Source organism: Abramis brama (genome assembly GCF_963993115.1).
Source record: "Abramis brama genome assembly, chromosome: 17".
In the NCBI taxonomy this organism is placed as follows: Eukaryota; Metazoa; Chordata; class Actinopteri; order Cypriniformes; family Leuciscidae; genus Abramis; species Abramis brama.
This window is the reverse complement of record NC_139979.1, coordinates 16,273,084-16,289,047: the sequence shown is the minus strand read 5'-3', so window position 1 is coordinate 16,289,047 and position 15,964 is coordinate 16,273,084. Positions and strand designations below refer to the sequence as shown.

Sequence of the window (15,964 nt, the reverse complement as noted above, 5' to 3'; positions counted from 1 at the left end):
GGACATCAAAGACACATTTTACATCTTGTGAAAAGAGCATTATACCACCCTTTTAAATCTAGCCTAAACAGCAGGGCAAATTAGTGTGAGAGTGAGACCACAATGGAAGTGGAAAGTTCTGCATTACTGATAACCTGTTATAATGGGAAAAAGAGGAAATAGTTAGTGTTGTGTGTCAGTTTTCTAAAGTCAGGAAGCAAAGTCTCCGGAAGCAAAGTCTCCTTTTTGTGTGTGTTTTTAACAGCATGTTGTGAATATAAGGCATATATCATTCTGCACTTGATGTTTATACAGTTTCAAGGTTAACATGCACATCAACATTTACCTTGAAAGCAAACAATACCATCATATGTTTTGTTTATCTATTAAAATACAATTGTAGTAACCTAATAAAAAAATTAAAGATAGATAAAGATTTATTTATATATTTATTTATTTATTATTATTTTTATTTTTTTACATTGTTTTAAAATATGAACTACGATATAGAACACAAATTTGTTGTAGTCCTATATTTTGTTTGTTACAAACTGTTGTTCATCTATCATGGTAGCATCAGTCGAATACTATAACAGTCAAATATTTTCTCTTTTGGATTATTTTATTTTTTTAGTTTGCAACAACAAGCCCATTTGTACTGAAAAACAGAAAAACAACTGTTAAAAATAGACTACTCAATTAGTATTAATAATTAGGCCACAGCACACAATAGAACAATGAGTACTAGCTTTCAGAAAATCTTTACCTATCCTTACGTTTAGCTATTAGTTTATAAACACATTTAAAAGTGGTCTCTTTAGAAAATACTACTGCAGTATTTCACATGATATAATGGCCAATTCTTATGATCCATTAAACACAAAAAGCATCCTTTTGTTCATGCTCAAATGGCTACATTTTTGGATTAGTAATATTAAGCTACAAAGTCAGAACAGAAAATAATCCAGTCTAAAAATAAAGTGTTCATATGAAATCTAGATATTACATTGTTGTTTCAATGCCCCACCCCAAGTGCACTATATGTTGCTACCACATTCTTGAATGCTTTACTTTTTGTCCTCAGTCTTGGTTTAAAATCCAAGGGAAAAAATAATTTTTAAAAGTTATTTACATGTTTTAAAACATATGGCAATGAGCTATAGCTTAACCAAAAAGATCACTGACCACATAGCAGTGTCATGACCTCTTGACTGTGATCTATTTTAATAGACATCACTCAGGCCTGCAGCTTTCAGCACTTCTCTGGCTGTATCCGCGAGATCTTGGAGTCCTGCTCGCAGAAGGTTCAGTGTTCCAGAGTAAGACATTTCTGCTGTTCTTTTGCTCCCTACAACAGGAACCACACTCCATGCGAATTTAACAAATGATTCCTTACTTGTCAGTGCTGACAGCTCTTTATTACTGAGTTTCTTTTGCCTAATAGCAACCACTAGAGGTGAACTTCTTACAGATTTCAGGGATGGATTATTGACCCTCACAGACAACTTGTCTATTGATTCATCATCCAAACCGAAGGCGTAGTAACACTTGGTGAAGAAACCCAGCAAAATGCCAGCATTACAAGCAATGGAAAGACCAGGCACAGGAGCCACAGCAATGCAACCAGACGCAACGGCTGCTGACCAGGATTGCTTAAAAAATGTTTCGATTTTCTTCTCCAGAATCCTGGAGGAGTATATTGGCAAGGACAAAACCAAAGCATCTCTCTTGTGAGCAGGTAGCTGCTTCTCCAATGTGTCGATGAGGACCTGAAAATCATATTTATGCAATTCAAAGGAGGAAATCAGGAAAACATTTGAGTTATCCTTAAGGTTTCTATGGCAGACCTCACGAATGTGAGAGAGCACTTTCTGCTCATCAAAATCTTTCCTTTGAGATTCCGCTTGAATGTCATTGTCAATCTTCGAGCGGAGGAAATAAAGCAACTTCTTCCTCTCTTTAATTGCTTTAGCCAGCATGATGTCATTTTCTTTGAATCTCTCTGAGGAGATGATGATGAAGAAGTCAAAGGTATCAAGTTTGACCTCTTTTAGATATTTTTGGGCTTTGAATTTGGGACTTCCAGTCCCTGGGAGATCCCAGAGTTTTACATTGGGCATTGTAGGATGTGTGTACACCATTGGTGTCATTGTCATCTCAGTCACTCCAGTGGGAGCTGCATTGACATCATCAGGTTGAAGACCTCGCATTGCATTGATAAAGCTGGATTTTCCTCCGCCGGTTGATCCTGTAACAGCAATATGAAGTGTGACGTTGTCCAGATGCTTGAGTTGCTCTTTTTCTTGTTCTGTTTCATATGCAGCAGAACTAGTGAGTAGATCATCAGGCACTTCATATAAATGCTCAATTTCTTGCGTGTTAGGCTTCATGTTTATACTTTTTCTTTTAATTATGCTTTTTGATTTTAAACACAGTTTCTCTTTTGCTTTACACTGAGACATGTTATCTGTGTCATTGTGTGACTTCTTGGCATCTGGACACACTGCTTCAATGAGCAATTCTTGCTCCTGTATCTTCTTAACCTCCTCATTATGCTCTTTTGTGTCATTTTTCATTGGTTCACTGGGATTCTTACTAGGTTTTTGTGTCAAAATAACTTTTTCCATTATAGCATCACGCTGGTCTTGTAAATTGTCTGTTTCGACACCCTCAGGCTGTTTTGTCGTGTGAATGTCTGTAGCTTTCATACACACCCTTTTAATCATAGCTTCATTTGTCTTCTGAGATGGAGTGTTTAAGATTTGTTCTCTTCGTTCCTCTTTATTATCAGCCATCACATGTTGTTTTTCTGTGGTAACTTCACGTGGATCCCCAGCCATGGCTTGCTTATTTTGCTCCTCGAGACATTTTTCTTTCCGTATCATGTCAACATTAGACACTTCTGAGTTTTCCACAGTTGTTTAATTTGTTATATTTATCACTTCTTTCTCTGCTTGCTTTTCTTTTTCATTCTCCTTTTTTTCTCTCATATTTTCTCTGTCCTTCACATCAAGTTTTATGTCCAGTACCGAACAAGTACTTTGTTTGGATGGTTGTTTTTCCATAGGTTTACTGATTTTTGATTGGATGATTCCTAGGGACTCTGTGTTTTTCTGTTTCTCTCTCAACACAATGTCCTTGTGAAAGGATTCAGTAAAGCCCATCAGCTACTGCTATCTGATCAGGATTTGTGTCGATTTTGAGGAAAGGGTCTATTATTAATTCATTTGACATGATGATCTTATTTTGTGTTCAGCAAAAGAAAGAAATTCATGGAACAACTTGAGTGTGAGTAAATGATGACAGAATTTTCATTTTTGGGTGAAGTGTCCCTTTAAGTTCCGCTATTTCCTTTAATGTTGCGCTGACATCTAGCGGCGGAGATGCAGTAGGCTATCACACAAAAGAAAAGAAAAATGCAGCCGATGTAATTCTCAGTCAGCATTATTTATTCCACGAGCGAAAGTGTCGGACAGCAAGTGGTCCACTCCCATACGGCAACATATTCTATGTAGGATAAAACTTGTATTTAGGCTAGCAAAAAGACAGGAATCTAATTTGCATCTACATCATTTTACATTTTTCAAAAGTTCTATCTATATTTTCAGACGTAAAACATAATTAAATTACACCCCACCTTTCGTACAATAAAACAGCATTACAATAAATAAACATCCATCATGTTCACACCAATAGTCTATTTCTTAACAATGGAAATCTTTCTAAGTTTTCAGAATTGCTTAATAATATTGCGTTTTAGCCTATTGAAACAAACAAAAAGCAGTAACCGTTTCTATATTTGCGTTTATAATAAAATAAACTCACCTTGTCTGTGCACAGATGGTTATAATTTCGGTACCTCTGCATGTTTTAAAGTGATGTGAGCTGTTTATGAAAAAGTAGCCAGTAAGGGGTGGGTTTAGGGTGTGGCTCAGAAAACATCTGAGGACTGAAACTAAATATCTGGTTAGAAACACTTCAGAAATCTATTAAATATGAGTTAAGTGACATGCTGTCGATTACCCCAGAACATATCTTTTTGTACATTTGTAAAACTTAACTAAACTAACTTTGTAATAGGCCTACAAAAGTGTTGAAGAATGAATGCACTTTTAAAATAATTCATATAGGCTATGTGAGTGTCTATTTTAAATGTGAACCATATTTAAAGGCCTACATCTATTTTTTCTTATTTTTTATTTTTCAAAATAATATAGGCCTATACTTTCTTTCTCTGCTGTTTCTAACTAAAACACAGCAATTCCCAAGATGCACATTTTCATATGAATGCTGTTTAGCAGGAAGTGTTTTACAGGAAGCACATCATAAAGTTGTGAAGCAAACAGGCCCCTCACGGCCCTGATTCTACATGACAAGTAGAATCAGGGCCGTTCACAGACATTTTGAGGGGCAGTGGCCCAAACCAGAAAAAAGGGTATAATAGCTATAATAATAATAATTCGAAAATAATAATCCTATTTGTATTTTACAAAATCTGACAATAATTTAATAATTAATAATTTATTTTGTTTTTAAAATAGGACAGAGTGAGCATTATTGAGCACTATAAACACGTTTATTCTTTTTCATTCGGAGTGCGCCCTGGTGCATGAAACTCCAAATATGCCTCACAGAAGTAAAATAACTTATGATGTTCCAGGAAATCCCTAATATGGACAAAGGCTTTCAGCTATGATCTATCACTTTAGCTGAATAAAAAGAAGATTGAAATGCTTTGACTGATTAAACATGAAGACAATAAACACACGACTTCAAGTCTTCTCGGGTACTTTCATAATAATAAAGTATATTTATAATGCAATGCTAATTGACATAGCCTTTATCAGTACTATAAAATAATATATTGTCTGCCTTATGCTATGATAATAAGCCACATCAGCTTGTTTCAAGCACTCAACTGACATTATGAAGTTAGTTTGGAGTAGTTTTGGATTAAATGTTGTCTTTTATTTGACATATAGGGTTAATAAAATTTCTTTTATAAAGCTGGAGTTGATGAGTGGGTTAATTGCCGACAGGTAGAATATACAGTTTTTCCTGTATAAAAATAATTATGTCTTGGAAAGTCCCCATAAAGCATGCAACCCCAACATACATGCATGTATGCGTGTGTTTGTGTGTGTTATTGTACAGTATATATGGTTTATGAGGATACAAATGTGTATAATTACATGGCTATTACAGTGTAAACATGATTTATGAGGACACTTCCTGCTTCCTACCATTATGGCTATGGAGAGTCCCCACAAACCACATGTGTGTGGTTCAGGTATATGGGAGCAAAATCCAAAATCCTTGTCGTTGTGGGGATATTTTTGGTCCTTATAAAACAGCTTATAAATCATACTAAGTGATGTTTCTTGAAAATGTAAAAATACAGAAAAGTTAACTTTGATGGGTAGGGGACATAATATAGTTTGTACAGTATAAAAGACAATATGTCTAATTAGACCCTTTCAGGCCAATCTACAACATTTGTTGCTATTGTTTGGGAAGTATTGGAAAGTGTTGTCTTAATAATTTTCTATTTAAATATGTCTACGTGTTTTTGTATTTTTTAAAGTTAGTTATTTGATAAGATTGAAAAACCAATGAGAGAAGTCTTCTAATTAACTAAAATACACAGTGAAATCAATAAGTATTTTATTGTTTGCACAAAGTTCAGCATAATATACAGTACATACATACAGCAGGCTATATACTATATCCAGACACAAATTAAAATGACATTTTCATTCAAAGAAAATTGTGGTTTATTTTCAAATGCTCTAAATCACATAATTACAAAGAAGTGAGTATAATTAGTGAGTTTACTTGTATCTATTTATTTTCAAAACTACAACTACATTTTATGTAACATCAGAGCTGTTATATAATTTCTGTTAATTGATATATAAGACCAGAGCCTGATCTGAGGCTCATTTTGTTCCACGTATATTAGGTAAGTTGTGATGCCTCAAGAACCTTTTTGGTGTCTTCTGTCATCTCATTCAGTCCCTTGTTAAGCAGGTGGTGCACAGTGGTGATAGCCGTCCCTCCCGCCGGTATGGCTCCTAATGGCAGCAGAGCCATTATGGTCCCCAGCGTCTTGGCTATAGCAACGACTGGTTTAGACAGTATTTCTTTGAGAACATCATCAGTGACTCCATCTTTGAAGCGTGACGTCATAGCAGATTTCAGATGCTCCACAGGTTTGTTCACTCGTGCTGATAGCACCTCTAGGGCTTGATTTGATAAGCCGTAGCTGGTGAAGACTTGTTTAAAGAAATTCTTCATGATGCCAAAATCACAGGCCACTGACAATCCCGGGAGGGGAGGCATCGCCCCGATCCCTGCTGCAAAGGCATTCAGCCAAATCATTTTCTTGAAGTACGCTTTCTTCTTCGCCAGGGCTTCTAGAGAATAAATGGGCAGAGACTGAATGAGAGCAAATCTTTTGTTCTCAGGAAGTTCATCCTCGAGGGTCTTGATCAGCTTCTCAAAGTCATATTTTTCCAATTGAAATGAAGATACTAGGAATATTTTGGATATTCCGACTTTCAGCAGGTTCGACTTACAATCCTCTCGAATGTTACTGAGCAACATCCGCTCATCAAAGTTTCTTTTATGTGATTCAGCACGAACGTCGTTGTCAATTTTAGTACGAATGAAATAAAATAGCTTCTTGCTCTTCTGGATTGCTGTGGCCAGCTCTATGTCGTTCTCCTTAAACCTTTCAGAGGTCACTATGAGAAAGAAGTCATACGTGTTGAACTTAACATCTTTCAGGTACTTCTTCGCTTGAAATTTTGGACTACCAATTCCAGGCAGATCCCAGATTTTCACGTTTGGCATGAAGGGATGTGGGTACATGTTTGGCTTCATAGTTGTCTCAGTTGTTCCTGTGGGAGCTGCTCTCCCATCATCATTAGCAAGTCCTCTCAGGGCATTGACAAAGGAAGACTTTCCTGCCCCTGTCATCCCGGTTACAGCGATGTTAAGTGTAACATTCTCCAACTCCTTCAGTTTACTTTTCAGTTTTTTTGTATTTTCTGCAGGTGAAGAGTCGATTAGTTCCTTAATTTCTGAGCCAATGGAGTATAAATCTTCTTCTTCTTCTTCTTCTTCTTCTTCTTCTTTGTTTGCTGTGATGTCAGACAATATGTCTACATACTCTCTTGAAACCACGTACACATTTTTGTTTTTGTCCTTTTCCTCAGGCTTTTCAATGTCCTTAAGTTCATCAAAACATTCAGGTTGTATATTTTTCTCAGCTTTTTCCATTTTTTTTGGACTGATTGTTGGGCAGCTAGTACTTGGGGAATGAACTTCTTTGCTGAATGTTTGTGATGTATTTGAAGATGATCCAGATAACTGGCTGGAGCGATCATCGTCATTATAGGGATTTACCACATCTGACATGGTAGCTCTATAAAGTAATAATGAATTAATTAAATAATATTTGATTAATAATAAATGAACAGTGTCAAGTACAATGCCTTATGATGTTATGGTGTTACACAATTAACAATTAATTGAGAATCCAGTATCTGGAATTTTGGAAATCAATTGGAAATGACAGATTAACACACCGTTGGGAGTCCAGAATTTTCTGCTTAGCCTCTGGAAGCTTCAGTATCGTCCACTGCAACATGTATTGGGACTGCTACTTAGAATCATATGTGCAAACCTCTCACTGATGTGATTATTTCATAATTGATCTGAAAGACATAGCACAATGTGTTGCATTCATAAAAACACAACATAAATTAGATATTTTTTGTAGAACTGCTTGTAACCCAGTGAGAGCCATTTAACAACAAATTCAGCTTATCGACAAAGCATTGTTTCAATGACAAGTTCAATGACATTCAAATTATGCATGGTTTTCTTCCAAAACAAACTGTATTATTATTATTAATATCATTAATATTAGGGATGGGGCCGATCCGATCCAGTATCGGTATCGGGACCCGATACCAGCGTAATTCACGTATCGGATTTTCCCGATCCAACCTGCGGAGATATCCGATATCCATGAGTCATGTCTGCGCTTTAATGTTGTCTGCTGAAATGACTCTAAAAGTCATTCCCGCCGGCGAGTCTGCTAGCTGGCAGCAAACTGCGGAATGGATTTCCTGAATGGAGGCGCGGCTCAATGAGACACAGAGTTATGAGAGAAATCCGTTCCGCAGTTTGCGGCTAGCCACATGTCCGCTTTGTGTAAATACTTCACACTGGAAACGCCGCAGAGCAAGACAGCTAACGTTAAATGCAATGTTTGCAAAGCCATGATTCAGAGCTCTTTAAAGCTCCCTCGCGTCGTACAACACAGCGAACGCAATCAAACATTTAAAAAAGCACCACGTTACTGTGCGTTCACACCAAACGCGAATAGCGCGTAAAATTCGCGTCTAGTTGGACGCTTGATGCTGATGTTGATCGAGCATTCATCGAGAGAGTTACTGCATCGGAGCGAGGATCACCCTTCAGATAGTGTGTGTGTGTGTGTGTGTGTAAGCTGTTTACACTTGCACTTTTCTTATATTTCAAGACTTATATTAGTATTTGACATTTTGCGAATGTAATAAATATTGATATTACAATCAATTTGAAACCCTTAAAGTTGCATATTTGTTTTCAGAATGGGATTTTTCCTGTTAACAGTATTTCCTGTTTTTTTACTTCCTTTTCTGACCTTATAATTTACCTCAAGTTGCCTTTTGGGACATACATGCATACATACATACATACATAGCCTACATACATATCATACTTGCATGTTGAGAGAAGTTTATTTCAGCATCATATAAAATAAACAATAATGATAACAAAAATATTAAAGCAAACACAGCTCTGGTATCGGAATAGTATCGGTATCGGCCGATATCTAAATTCAGGTATCGGGATCGGATCGGAAGTGAAAAAATGTGGATCGGTGCATCCCTAATTAATATTATTACAAAAGAAAGTTTGAGATACGCCCTGTAAATCTTAAGACATAAAGACAGAAACATTTTTTTTATCAACATCTTTTGCAGTTTCACTACTTACCAAGCTCATATATTGTCGGCTAAATGATCGCACCTACACTTGCAATCAAATTTATTCAACCTCACAGGATTGTAACAAGTTGCCGAAATGTAAGGTTTTCTAAAGATACAGTTAAAAAAAAAAAATAAAAAAAAAATAATACATAGCCTACAGGATATTACATGTACATGGCATATTAAAAACGATAATGTTTTAATATAGCAATAATATTTTAAACTTGGATTTCTTCATAATACAGCCATCATTATTCAAAGAATATCAGTGAGCTGCAAGCTTTTGCACATAAGGAATGGCCTAAGATTCCAGAGTGTCAGAAGCTTGAGTGAGTAAAATGTGGCTGATTCATACGAATTCGTACGACCTCACTCGTATGAATGCATACGATTTGTCTAAACCCCTGTGACGGTTAGGTTTAGGGGCGGGGTCAGGGGTCATTCGTACGAATTCATACGAATTGGGCAACTCGTAAAAGATGTACGATTTAGAAAAAATCGTACAAATTAGTACGAGTGAGGTCGTTAGCCACCTCGTAAAATTCGAACGAATTGCCGTGAGATCGAGTTGGCTTGTCAGCACTTAGGCAACGTTTATTTGAGGTTATAAAGAGTCAAGGATTCTCTACAATATATAAAATAATATATATAAAATAATTTTGTATATTGATGTTTAGAGCCAATTAGATTTTTTTTTTTTCATCTGAACTCAGTAACTCAACTTAACATTCTCAGAATCACTCAAATGTGTAGCTATTAATATTTGTAATTGTAATAATATTAAAATTAAATCTATGGTGGTTTACTGATGCTTTAGGTGAAGTGTTTTATACAGTTTTGTTCACAAAACCAGAATGTACTGCAAGTCAGGGGCGTTCAATAATTTTAATTGCAAGTGCAGTTCTTGAGAGATGCATAAGCATTTTTAAAACTTTGTGTCATTTGCGTCGTTTAATGTGTCATTATTGATGATGATATTTTGCTTCATCATTAAGCCACTGACTCTGGAAATTATGTCATCATGTTTCTGTTCAGTTTTGTCTTGTGGCTGCCTTTACATCTTATCTGTCTGGTAAAAGTTTTTCTGTCTGCCTTGGGTGTTTTGTTTCCTCCTTGGCATCTCTCTGGTGTTGAGTCCCTCAGGGCTCCATTCTTGGGCCTGCCCTGTTCTTCATATTCTGTACATGCTTCCCTTAGGGTGTATATTTTTAGGAATAAACACTAAATTAACACATTTGCAGACATTACGTCTGTTAACAGGAATGCACAAACGAGAACATAAAACAAATAATGTCCTCCCTTTACTGGCTTCCTGTTCATTTTAGAATTGATTTTTAAGATTTTAGTTTTAGTATTTAAATTGTTAAATGGACTAGCAGCAAGATATCTCTCTCATTTAATATAGCCACATGCTCCATCAAGACCAGGTCTGCAGAGCGTTTACTTTTGGTCGTCCCTTGAGCAAGGCTGAAGAGCAGGTGTGACCGTCCTTTTGCAGTTGCAGCCCCAAAACTTTGGAATAATTTGCCTCTAGATGTTAGGCAGGCACACACTTTCTGCTTTTAAATCTAGTCTTAAAACTCATTTTTATTCTTAAAACTCATTTTAGGTCTTAAAACTGATTTGGACTCTTTGGTGTTTACAGGGCTGCCAACTCTCACGCATTGAGCGTGAGACTCACGCAATTGACACTTTTCACACGCTCTCACGCCACACATCCATTTTCTCACGCACAGAAAAATTGCGGAGCAAAGAGGTACTTTTAATATTAAACTAATTCTCAGCTCTTAGATTCCGTCAATTTTATTACGAAATTCAGACAAAAATACGTTTGGCGCTTGTAAATGTGACGTGACAGATCGCTGAGCGCCTCAGTTCAAGTGCACGTGAACCGATCATGTGTTACTTTTTTATTTAAAGATGCAGTACAACTAACCGAAAGTATACATAATATCGACCAATTAGTGTTTTTCAACCACGGAAAGAGGTCAATATATAATAGCAAGTCTATGTACAAGTCACATAACGTTACATTTAGCTCAGGAAAGCCATTTAATGACCATAGCATGTTAATTGAATAGAAAAAATAGCTAGAGAGGAGATTTTGCTGAGCACTATATTACATATTTATTATATTTTTACTTATGTCATTAAATAATTGTTATTATAACAAAAACTGCATTATATTTAATTTCATTTGATATTTTTAACCTTTAATAATACCAGCAGATTGGGCCCTCTATGTTTACAGCATTAGGTGAGATTATTTTTTTAAATAAAATTTAAAATAAACATGTATCCAAATTAGTCAATATTGAATCAAAATCGGAATCAAATCACGAGAATGGAATTGAAATCTTTCAATTGAAAGATTGAAAGAATCTTTCAATTGAAATTGAAAATTGTAATTTTTGTCAAGCAACAATAAAAACTGTATCCTACGAGTCATTGTATAATGTAAACATTGTAACATGTTGTCACTAAACTTCATAAAATTCTATTTAGTTAACCCCCCCCCCAAATCTCACTCCAAGCTAAACTCGAAAGTTGGCAGCCCTGTGTTTAAAGGGATGGTTCGGAGTAATTTCAACCTAGGGTCCTTTGCACCATGACCTTGAGCTAAACACCCCCCAGAAGGTTTTTTTCCCTTGGTCGAACATTATTAAAGTTAGAGCTTATTTAGAGATATCAGCCTAATGGCTTAGTGCAGGCGCTAATGGATCCAAGGTTGTATCTCGTAAATTACCCCACTAATAATGCCTGGAATGGTACAAAACTTCTATAGTAGTACAAATAGGTTCTGTACTCATAAAACAAGGCTTTGGAAAGTTTGTAAGTACATCAAGAGTTTATTCAAATAACACTTGCCTGATGGCTTATGCTACCGCTAACCCGGACGTCAAGGTCACTTCCATGATTTGGGAAAAGCCCGTAAAAAAGTCCTTTGCAAAATCACTAGTGAAATTAACACTCCATAGAAATTAGTGTTAACTAATAATTGTTGCAAACTGATACTACCAACAAAATATTAGTGCATTTCTGGAACTGGGTGTTGTTACACATTACACTACATCCTTATGCACCACTTTCTGCCAGGACTTTTACAAGCTTTTCCCAAATCACGGAAATGACCTCGATGTCCGGGTTAGTGGTAGCATAAGCCATTAGGCAAGTGTTATTTAAATAAACTCCTGATGTACGTACAAACTTTCCAATGCCTTGTTTTATGAGTACATAACTCATTTGTACTACTGTAGAAGTTTGGTACCATTTCGGGCATTATTAGTGGGGTAATTTACGAGATACAACCTTGGATCCATTAGCGCCTGCACTTAGCCATTCGGCTGATATCTCTAAATAAGCTCTAACTTTAATAATGTTCGACCAAGGGAAAAAAGGCTTCTGGGGGGGGGTGTTTGGCTCGAGGTCATGGTGCAAAGGACCCTAGGTTGAAATTACTCCGAACCATCCCTTTAACTCGGAATGAGAGCTGTTTTATGATTTATGTTAAATTTAAGTTTTATGTTTTGTTGTATGCGTTTACTGTTTTATTCTGATGGTTGCACTGCACTTTGACAAACACTTGTTTTTAAATAAACTTTGAGTTTTGAGTCTCAGTCTCCCAGTATAATCTAATCTGGCATCCACTTGAACAACTCTCTCTTCATATTACAGCAACAATGACAATAAAGATTAATCAATACAGTAGGCATCTAATCTCATGACAAGATTTTAGTTAATGAAATTCCAACAGAAAAAACATAGCTAAAAAAAAAAAAAAAGTTCAGGCAGACCTTATACAATTGTCAAATCAAATCTTAATAAAATAAAATCTAAGAAGTAGATAAAGGGGAAGATCCATAAACATAACCAAGCCAACTCATAACTAATAACATAATTTCGATTGTTAACCAACAACAGTAGCTACAGTTTAGCTTTATGATCTTTATGATATAATATCTAAACAGTTAAAGGTAATGACGACAAGGTGGCAATAAATCTTAATTGAACAAGGGAATTCATAAATAAATAAATAAATTAAAATGTTTAAATTTGAGTTTAAGATTTATACAAAATATTTTATTAAACTTGTTTTTTTACTTATTTAAAATTCTTAATTCATAATATGAATAATATATAAGGATTATTCAATTAAATTTGATGGGATTCTACTATTAATTGAAATGTGCAAATCTTGAAAAAAAAAAAAAAGTGTAAGAATCTTTTGGAGTGTAAATTCTACGCCTTTGGATGGTATGCTGTTTCCGTGTTCTTTGCTAAAACCAATTTAAAAGTATGAGTTACGTTACGGTCTATGTGCTTTTCATTGATATCTAAACCGACCAGTCTCAGCAATGAAAACCTCAAAGGGGAATTCACAAGGAAGTTTTGAAGTGTACCCACTGTCACTGTTTATTTGCATGCAATGTGCTTGTTGTTTTAAAGGGTTGGTTCACCCAAAAATTTCAATTCTGCCATTACGTTCTCACCCTCATGTCGTTCCAAACCCATAGGACCTTTGTTCAAATTCAGAACACAAATTAAGACATGCTGAAATCCGAGAGCTTTCTGAAACCCCATTGACTGCAACGTTATTACCACTTTCAATGCCCAGAAAGGTAGTAAAGACATTGTTAAAATAGTCCATGTGACTACAGTGGTTCAACCTTAATGTTATGAAATGACTAGAATACTTTTTGTGCGCAAAAACAAAAATAACAACTTTATTCAACAATTTCTTCTCTTCCGTGTCAGTCACTGACGCTGTTCACGTTGTAAACACAGTGCAGCGCTTCCGGGTTCTACATCAAAACGCCGGCTCAGCATTGGCCGGTTCCTGCGTCAGCAGCACACGCATGTGATTAATATTATATATATATATAGATAGATATGCAAAAATATAATATTACTCATATCATATGATAAAATGTTGTATTTATTGTTATTACTGTAAAGCTATTATTATGTGATCTCATTCAATGCTTTCAGAATCTTTATACTTTTTAAAATAATTTTGTTTCTGTATTTTTAAAATGCATTTTAATGACAGTATATTTATTGAACAAAAATGTTTTTATTCTTGTAATGAAACAAGGGACTAACATGGCAACTGGGACAGGAAACATGCTGTATAACAAAAGTCCAAACATGACACAGGGAACAATTGACAGCATGAGGATAATTTATTGTACAGAAAGGAAGTGTGTATGTGCATAAATAAAAGACATTTACCTTAAATGCTCACTTAATTAGTGATAACATGGACCATATATAAATAAAAATGAAGGCAGGTCAGAATCAAGAACAAAACAGAAATTCACAAAAATACACAGCAAGGAAAACCAGACATACAGTAAGTGTTTTTGATTGTGTAAGATGTCTCCTTAAAAGCCATATAAACACTATTTGCACAGAATGCTAAATTTGAACCTTTATGTAGTGGCTTATTTTTATTAAATTGATAGCAATATTTCCAGGCAAAAAATTCCATTTCAGAATGAAGCAAATTTTTTATAGATTTCAAGATGAGACCTATACTGGCACCTGCAGCATGCACATTGTACTGTAACTGTGCGTGTGAATTGCCTTGGCCAAAACTGCTGTAGAAGTCTGATGTTAAAAAGACATCTGGTCTCAGACAGGAAAACTTTCCCTGTGAAAGAGAGAGTTCATATGTAAATTTTACTCCATGCAGACTGTATAAGAGTTTTAAAAATGTGTGACAAAAACATCCCTTAAAGATGCAAAAATCTGCTTGCCAAAGGCTTTCCTGATATACGGATAATGGAATACTAGCCTTCTGCTTACTGTGTGTACACTGAATAAAGTGAACATAGCATAAACATAAGTATTTTACATGAACTACTTAAGTATTTTACATTTATTAACAACTTATTTTACATAGGTTGACTGACATCCATATTAAGCATAATTGTAAGAATAATGCATAACATAGGTTATTAATTTGAGTAACATGAAACTAGGCCTGCAGCCCTTTAACACACAAGCAGTTCAAGAGCAAATTACATTACAGTTTTTCTCGATTGCTTAAACACTATAACCAGGCTTTTGAACTAAAATTTCAAAACCATAACGCCATTTATCAAAAAGCACACCCATTTCACTAAACTATAAACACTATTCCCTGTTTTGACACATGAGTCAGATTTGTTGAACTGTCACTGCAAAACTCTACACACAAATCTCTTCATTTCTCATTGCTTAGACCATGTTGTCATTTAAAAAGCACTAGCATTCAATATTGTTCACTCAAGTCAGCACAGCTTCAGCTCAGTTAGCACACTATTACCCAGGTGGAAACACTAAGAGTCAAAATTTAACACACATCAGTCAGAGCCTTCAATAGATATATAAAAGGGCCCAAATCAGTTTATTGCGTTTTGGAACAATGGATCCAGAAAGACATGAAGGAAGAAGGATAAGAATGAGGAGGAGGAAGGGCAAGGACAAGAAGACAAGCAGTCTCAGATGAAATTCAAGCCACTCTAGTTGCCCATGTCTTTATCAATGGTATGACTATGAGGGAGGCTGGGCTACAAGTAAGGCCAAATTTGAGTCGCTTTACCGTCGCCTCGAGAACCTTCAGGGAGGTGTGGTGGCAAACAAAATTCTATCACTGAATAAGAGACAAACATTTCCAATAGTCTTTGATGAGGTTTATTTTCTTGCAAGAAAAGGCCAGCGGTCGTACAGTCACACAGAGTGGCTGCAGAGTATGACAATGAAGGGAGGGCATCCTTTCTCCTTTATAGTATTGACTCCCAGAATGTTATCTTTCTAGGCAAATGATGGTATTTCAACCATATGTGGAACATTCTTAGACGTATCCATCATATTGTATCCTTGAGTGGAGACCCTCCTGTCACATCCCAACACTCTTTACCATTCCAATACAATTCGAATTCCATATTAGAATA

General features: G+C 35.7%; 1 protein-coding gene across 1 annotated transcript; it reads right to left on the bottom strand.

Annotated features, from left to right (window-relative positions):
* Positions 1 to 5,937: 5,937 nt before the first annotated feature.
* On the bottom strand, positions 5,938 to 7,401 carry LOC311067875 (interferon-gamma-inducible GTPase 10-like; the record flags this gene model as incomplete). Its single annotated transcript, XM_084090022.1, has 1 exon — positions 5,938 to 7,401. The coding sequence occupies one exon, from the start codon at positions 7,399 to 7,401 to the stop codon at positions 5,938 to 5,940; it is 1,464 nt and encodes a 487-aa protein (XP_083946148.1).
* Positions 7,402 to 15,964: the final 8,563 nt, after the last annotated feature.